At 33.2% G+C, this 8,438-nt stretch overlaps 1 protein-coding gene across 1 annotated transcript; it reads left to right on the top strand.

Moving 5' to 3' along the window:
- The first annotated feature begins 667 nt into the window (after positions 1 to 667).
- On the top strand, positions 668 to 1,967 carry LOC133033391 (cyclin-U2-1-like). Its single transcript, XM_061108107.1, has 2 exons — positions 668 to 1,436; positions 1,524 to 1,967. Exons 1-2 carry the CDS (start codon positions 979 to 981, stop codon positions 1,789 to 1,791), a joined length of 726 nt encoding a protein of 241 aa, XP_060964090.1. The 5' UTR covers positions 668 to 978; the 3' UTR covers positions 1,792 to 1,967.
- The last annotated feature ends 6,471 nt before the right edge of the window (positions 1,968 to 8,438 follow it).

Below are 8,438 nucleotides of genomic sequence, written 5' to 3'. Positions count from 1 at the left end.
ATAACATAATGTTTAAGGTCATGGATTCTAATCCCATAATACTTTTATTTTGATTTTTTGAGAGCCCGAAAATTTAATTCTCTACATAGAAACTCCCATAACAACTCACAGAGCAACTAAATCGCAATCAAAATCTACATAACAACCTGCATGGAGCAACTCAAACTGTAAATTTAAAAAAAAGTTAAAAAATAATATGTGGATTAATTTTTCTAAAAGCTATTGTATTAAATTATAAAGAACCTTATATATAATTATACCAATAAGACTATTGACATATAAATGTGTGCTAGGCACCATGAGCAACTTTTAGCATTTCTCTTTCTCATAATACAATATATGTTTGATAAAAGGTCCTTCCCATGCCATTGCACGTGTGATTAGTAGAAGTTTCATTTTTAGATTTCCACACAAAACAAATCTCGAGGCAGGAGTCGCCTAGCACTGGTGTTTGGATACACGGATATAGAATTCTTCAATGCTTCCAATTCCAAATAATATATGTACCTATACATTTGTACCGAACCGAAGACCTACCAGCTATGAATGCTTCCACTTCTCCCATACCCTTTTGCCCTTCAAATTCACTGTCGGCGAGATTTTTATATTTATTTATTTTCCTTTAAAGTTAAATATAAGAAACAATTAAATAAGAAAGCTTAGCTGTTTGTCTGTACTTTGAGTTGTACAAAATAGGAGGCACACATATCTTAGATATCTTTGAAAATCATTTCATTTCTTCTTTCCACTCACCTTCCAAATGTCCCAAACCGATGTCTAATGCTTCCTACTTTCTTTATTCAATCATCTACACACAGCACTACTCATTCCAACTCTGTATATATATCATCCTCTACTTCAAAATCTCTTACTACACCAAACCCGTTTAGGTTTTAACTATTTTGTTTTCTCCCTATTGATCTGTAGCTACCTCTCCCACCCCACTATTTTTGCAAATTCAGTGCTCATTAAAACACAATGACTACTACTTCTTCTAGCTGCAATAGTGTGATAATATCGCCTAGAAAGCTTCGATCCGATTTGTATTCGTATTCGTACCAAGATGATTCCAATATCCCATTAGTGGTTAATGTGTTGGCTTCTCTTATAGAAAGAAGTATGGCACGAAACCAAAGGATCATCTCCAAGAGTGGGAGTAGTGGTTGTAGTAGTAGTACGAAGAAATGGAGTTTGTCTAGTGGATCAGATATGAGGACTCGAATCTTTGATTGCCATGAGACTCCAGATATGACCATTCAGTCCTATTTAGAAAGAATTTTCAGATACACAAGAGCAGGGCCCTCTGTGTATGTCGTTGCCTATGTTTATATTGATCGTTTTTGCCAGACCAATCCTGGGTTTCGAATTAATGCTCGAAATGTACATAGGCTTCTCATTACTACAATTATGGTGGCTTCTAAGTATGTCGAAGACATGTAAGTACATATTTATACATTTCATCGAAACATTTGATTATTTATCATTTAGTTTTCGAATGTTAATGAGTTTGATTATTTATGCAGGAATTATAGGAACTCTTACTTTGCAAGAGTTGGGGGACTAAGCACTAATGAGTTGAATAAGTTGGAGGTTGAATTTTTGTTCTTGATGGGGTTCAAGTTTCATGTGAATCTAAGTGTTTTTGAAAGCTACTGCTGCCATTTGGAAAGAGAAGTTAGCATTGGGGGAGGTTACCACATTGAGAAGACATTAAGATGTGCTGAAGAAATTAAATTCTCCAGCCAAATTGAGCAAGGGAGATTTAATCAAATTGCTCGTGTTATGCTATAATGATTTATAGTTAAAATTAGTTGATGATGATAGTCATCAACTTATAAAAAGATTTTTTCTTTCATTTTTTGGGTATGTTTTTCCTATATACAAGTGAGAGTGAGACTGTAATTCGCTGTATAGAATTGAGGTATATAAGTATAAATAGAGGATGCCGGATTTATTACTTTGGTAAATTTTAATGGTTTCTTGATTACATTAATGATCATTTAAAAAAAAATCATATTTTGAACAAATCAAAAAGGTTAATTTGTTCTCAAAATTTGGTTGGGTGTCTAATCAAATGATAAACAACTTATTATTCAAAAATAATAATAATAATAATAATAACCCACTTTTTTTTTATTTATTTTGTATTTTTTTTGCTATCAAATGATAAGCCAACACATTTAGGATTGGTAATATTTTTTTTTTAATTTTTTAATTATAAAAACAAAAGTAAAATTTTTGTTTTTCAAATTTTATTTTTGAAAAGTGAAAAAGCGTTCTTTCACTACTTGTGTTTTACAATTTTAAAAATAAAAATAAAATGTGTTCTTTAAACTTCATTTTCATATTTATTGTTTGATTTTATTTATGTTGGTTCCAGGTTCAGGGTCGAGTTCTGGTTTGGTGCTATGGCCAAGGCTGGGTTTGGGTACTACTCGGGTCTAGTCAAAATTTAAAATATTGATTAAGAAAAAAAATCTATTTAAAAAAAAACTACTGAAAAAATGATTTTTTTTGTCTTCAAAATTTTAAAAATTTTGATTCTTAATTAATAATTTAAAAAGTGAACACTTTATAAAATATAATTTTAAAAAATATTTTCACTTTTTTAATTTTAAAAACATAAAACTCATTAAAAAAAGTATTACCAGACATCATTTTAATATATATTTATATATATATATTTGATTTTTTAGATTGGGTTAGGATGATTCTAATTTAGAACCTCCTCTTTATCAGTTGTGAAACTACTAGATTATGCATATGAGTACACCACACTTAAATCTTATTGTGATGGTATAATTTAGTTTATTTATAATCACGTAGAAATGATATTTTGCCACTAATATAATTTAATTAGAGCATTTTCAATAAAAAGCTATAAATATGGTGTATTACTATTTAAAATATTTTGCTAAAATTTAACTCAAATAGTAATGTAAAATGTGTGTCAAATGTGGCCCAAGCTAACAATTATGTCAAATTTAACACAAAAAATAGCATGAGTCAAATTTTAGCTCACAATAAATACTAACTTTTTTAATTACCTCTTCGTCATTCATTAATACTATTTATTAATGAAAAATATTTTTTTATATTTATAAGATATTAAAATAATATAAATAAGATTAGATGTTTGGTATATTTTGAATGAGAATTAATGGCAGTATTAGTTTTTATAGCTAATTTGTACCTTGTGCGCACAAATACAAAAAATTGAGCCAAATATAATTTTATAGTATATTTTTGGCTAAATTTAACTCAAAATATACATCATCCATCGAAGATGATCTTATCTTCTGACATAGAAAATAGTGGTTAGACCATCTCCAATGGAAGATCTGAAATTTTAGTTAAATTTGACACAAAAAATAAGTTTGTGCTATATTGAGCCTACTATTTACATTTGTACTCCAATGCACAAGTTGTAAAACAGAAAAAGATAATTGAATATATTTATGGTTGTTTACCGAGATTTTCGGAAACAAATTCATATGAACTTAATGAATTGTAAAATATTAAATAATAAACAAATGGATTTTTTACGTGGCTCAGGTGTTGATGATTCTTCATCCATGACTTAGTTGTATTAGCCTTCTTTGGCAAGTATTTGAGTATTACAAATGTTTACAATGACAAACTTTGTATTCCTCTTCTTTCTCTTACAGAAGAAAACTTTCTAGGAATTTTGGCAGAGGTTTTGAAAGTAAAAATTGTTCACCTTTGTTCATATAAAGTAGAGGTATTTATAGGCACACATGGGGGTAAGGGCACACCCTTTACCCATCTAGTATTTTGTACTCTACTTATAGCAAGGGCTGGTACTACAGTCAGGAAGATTTGACCATAGGTGATAAGAAGCTTCTCCATCGTGTGGTGTATAACTATAGTGGGAGATTTCGTACAAACTAGGACACGTGTTGTGCAAAGGTTTCTCCTTTGCAAAATACTCTCTACATAGGCTGTTGGGCGAAAGGCATGTCCAGAGGTGCGTAAACGCACTACCATGGCCTAGCATGGGGGATAAGATCCGATCTTGTGTTAGAAAAAAGTTTAACTGCCTATAGAGTAATTTCCATATGAAGCTGATGTTGTTATTGGCTTTGAGTCGACTGTCACGTCCCGAGACCATTACACGAGAGGTCTCCACCAAGGCTTGACTATGAATTATAAAAACTGTTCATATTAATAAACAAAGTAATCAATTGTGGCACACTTGTACATTTTTTTGGGGCACACATATGGTAAGGCATACTACTCTCCAAGTGAGCTGAGAAGTCTAGATGTCTCCAATTTATCGGTCACTTGTCTAAAACGTAGCTTATGGCCGAATAAAAACGTAAAGTGTATACAAAGGTTATACATAAAGAGGGTTATTACATTAAATTTTAAACAAAGCTTATGGGATCTCGTCAAGGTTGTGAACCTTTGCCTATTTGTAGTACCGACATAAGTGGTCTACATTCCAGGTGTGAGCGACCCTCGATCCGTCCATCCTCTTAAGGTGAAACGTGTTGGGTTTTATGCCCTAAATAAAACTCTATTTCAATGTAATCCAGATTATTTAATATCAGTAAAGTAACAGAAGTATTTTTCATTCATTTGTGTATGTTTTGGTTCACTTAATCAATTGTTTGTCTATTTGATTTATAAATTCATCCAAACCCCTTTCACATACTTGATCATGTTTATTGTGTTGTCAACACAGTGGAAAGTAAACATGACTATGTGAATAAAGTATTCCTAGATTTATCAGAACACTGGGTTTTACTGATATGACAATCTAGAACAGAGTTTACTTGCATTTGGAGAAATGTTATGTTCTTTCCAGAACATAGGTTAAAGTAAAGCTCAGGTTGGATGCATGGAGTATGCATTGGAATGGACCGATATTGAACTTTGAAATAGATTTATGAAACTTACCGTAAATATCTATTCAATTCAATATCATAAGTTGATCCTAGATCACATGATCGAAATCCTGATATGGTTAGGCTCAATCTCAAGAGTGTTATTCGTGTCCTTTGATTTGTTAGTTAAGCCTAATTTTTGGTCAGGGCAATACATACATTTTGGGAACACGGTAGTACGATTGAGTGGGAGAGCTAACATAAATATGGAATCTATAGCTTCTATCTGGCGAATAGTAAGCAAAGGGTGATTTCCTTCGAGCTTAACCAAATGAGATAAATGATTGAGTACTCATTTCACTTAGTTGAAATATCATTTATACAGGGTTAAGTGTTTTAAGGATAAAATACATTGTAGGGTGTTACGGTAATTTAGTCCCTTTACAGTGTAAATCATCCATATAGAGGATCATTGATCACATTAGGATTATAACAATGGATAACTAATGATGTGTCTATATGGTGGAACATATAGAGCATTCTATATACTGAGAGTGCAATTCTGAGTTCTATGTGTGGATTCAACGAAGAATTAATAAGTCAGTGAATTTAAGTAGTAAATTCTAGATCTGCTTATTGGAAGCTCGGATATATAGACCCATGGTCCCCCCACTAGTTGAGATAATATGTAACGCCCTAATGCTAAGGCACGCTACAGTGCTTTTTCAATAATTGTGCGATCTTTGCTAATCAAAGAAATTTCTCGAAAAACGTGTCAAATTAAAACTTTTGCATTAAACATTAAACTTTGTAATTTAATAAAATATTTACAAGTGCCGGGATCCCGATTTTTAAAACTTTACAAACTTTACTTTTTAAATATACATTCCAAAATATACAGATTTACAGGTCGCACAGCGGTTGTTCAAAATACAACTCCCAGATGTCCCGAGACCGAACACTCCAGGTCGCGCTGCTTGACATGCACAATCTCACCCGAGCTCAGGATCACTCCTGTTCAGCCTTCGCCTTTCCTTTACCTACACATGGAAGCGCAGCGTGAGTCAACAGACTCAGTAAGAAATGCATATAACATACCATATAATTTCCGACCTGTACATAGGCGCCCATACACCTATTTACAGAGCTTAACAGATGAGCATGAACGTTCAATACCAGGGTACGACCACTATACCACATTCACAACGTACCTAGCCGTACGAGTGTTGGTAGGGTTTACTTCGATCAGTGAGTAACACTGAGTGATGTACCACACACCGTAGCATTTTCCTATGCTTGTGTTGGTATCACCGTATCGTACTCAAATCAACAACAATCACTGTACCAATGCACTCTATAACTTAATTATACAAGTGTTGGTAGTGTTTAACATAACTCAAGCATGCATATATAAACACATATACACACATTCAGATAATCACATCATACATTATACACAGTCCTTACCTGTTTTCCGAATTCAAGTGTGCTGGCCGACCTGAACGGAATTCACGTGCTAGATGGATGCCCTAATCACAATAACGGTAACACAGATGAGTGACTCGCCAAATCACTTTTCGGGACTTAAAACTCGAAACTAAAAGTTTCCCTATCAATAAACCTCATGGCAATACCCTATATAACCCAAAATTGGCTAAAACTAGGGTTCTGGAAAAACCCCCAACAGGCAGACCGGATCCAACCGGTATCCCGGTTCTGGGTCACCAACCGGTCGACCGGTTGGTATAGACCACCCAGAACCGGAATTCCGGTTCATCTGCAGAAACCCAAAAATTTCTCCCCCTTGATTCAAATCAAGCCCAATCTTTACCAAACTCTCCAGTATACCTATACAAAGCATACACAATGATTTCCAGGCAGTAATTCACAGAACAAACCATCACAACCCAAGTTGCCATTAATGAACAAAGCTTGAACTTTAAACCTAAATTTGCATAAAAACTATCTACAGCCATTAAAACCAGTAGCTAGGACTTAGAATCAACTCATCTAAACCCTAAAATTCGGACCCTAAACTTACCTAAACCTAACAGCCATTATATCACAATTTCACTAATTCAAACTAACATAAACTTGAAACTTCACATACACAAAGATTCTAGGGTTTACCTTGCTTTGATTCCTCTTGAATTCTTAGCTGAAAACACAAACTCAAGCTCCCAAAATCCTTGCCCCTTGCTGCCTTCGAAGAGAAATAGAGAGAAGAGAGAGTTCCTCTTGATTTTTCTTTGATTTTCCTTTACTTTCCAAATGAAAATGAGTTAATTACTTAACTCTTCCAAATTAGATGCTAGGTGTCAACTATATGGGCAGCCACCACATTAAGCTTAACCAAAAGACTAAAATGCCCCTAGACTTAAAACTAGGGTATTGTTGGAATTTATTTTACCAGGATCTTAGATCTACTCACAAGTATGTTTATTAACATCCTAAATATGAACTTTCTAAAACGATAAATTAAACACATATAAAGTTTAGGAAACCTTACATTGGGTGCAGCGGAATATAATGACTCCTTCCGTTCAGATATCTAGCCCTTGATTCCTTTCTGTAGCAGAGCATTATCAATATCTGAACCTGGATCTCTTTCTCTGAATCTTTGATGCTGAAACTCCTTTGCTGATGATCTTTCTTCACGATCTTCCTCACTATGATTGAGGTATTGCTTGATGTGTGTGGGCACTACTCTAATCACTAAGGATTTCGAAATATATTGAAGAAGAAGAGAGAGAGTGGTCAGCTAAAGATAGGGAGAGAGAAAGGCTCAGGTTTTTCTCTGAAGGAAAAATAGAAAATTTAAGTGTAAATTTCCTGAAGCCTTCACTATCTATTTATAGCATTCCACTAGGGTTAGGTTTGAATTATTTGGCATTAAAATAATGAAAAAATCAATTTAAAAAAGCTACAAAGGTGGCCGGCCATACACTTAATGGATTGGGCCTTGGGCTTTGCAATTTTGCAATTTTAACACCTTTTGTATCTGATTTTCTCAAAAATGCCAATTTCCTAATTCAATCATTTAAATGCCAATTCTAACTATTTAATAACTATAAATAATTATTAAATAATATTGTCATTTATCATATTTATTAATTGAACCATACAAAGTATCATAATTAACAAATATGCCCCTATAAACTCTTTCTTTACAATTTCGCCCTTACTTAGTGAAAATTTCACAAATAGAGATAGTCTAACTTGTGAATTATAATTGATTAATCAAAACCAATTACATGAGTCTTACAAGCAATATTATCTCAACTAGTGGGGGGACCATGGGTCTATATAACCGAGCTTCCAATAAGTAGATCAAGAATTTAGCACTAAAATTCACTAACTTATTAATTCTTCGTTGAATCCACGCATAGAACTTAGAATTGCACTCTCAGTATATAGAATGCTCTATATGTTCCACCATATAGACACATCATTAGTTATCCATTGTTATAATCCTAATTTAATCAATGATCCTCTATATGAATGATCTACACTGTAAAGGGATTAAATTACCGTTACACCCTACAATGTATTTATTCCTTAAAACACTTGACCCCGTATAAATGATAT

Source organism: Cannabis sativa, unplaced genomic scaffold (assembly GCF_029168945.1).
Source record: "Cannabis sativa cultivar Pink pepper isolate KNU-18-1 unplaced genomic scaffold, ASM2916894v1 Contig7, whole genome shotgun sequence".
NCBI classification, from domain to species: domain Eukaryota; kingdom Viridiplantae; phylum Streptophyta; class Magnoliopsida; order Rosales; family Cannabaceae; genus Cannabis; species Cannabis sativa.
This window is presented reverse-complemented; position numbering and strand designations above follow the sequence as displayed.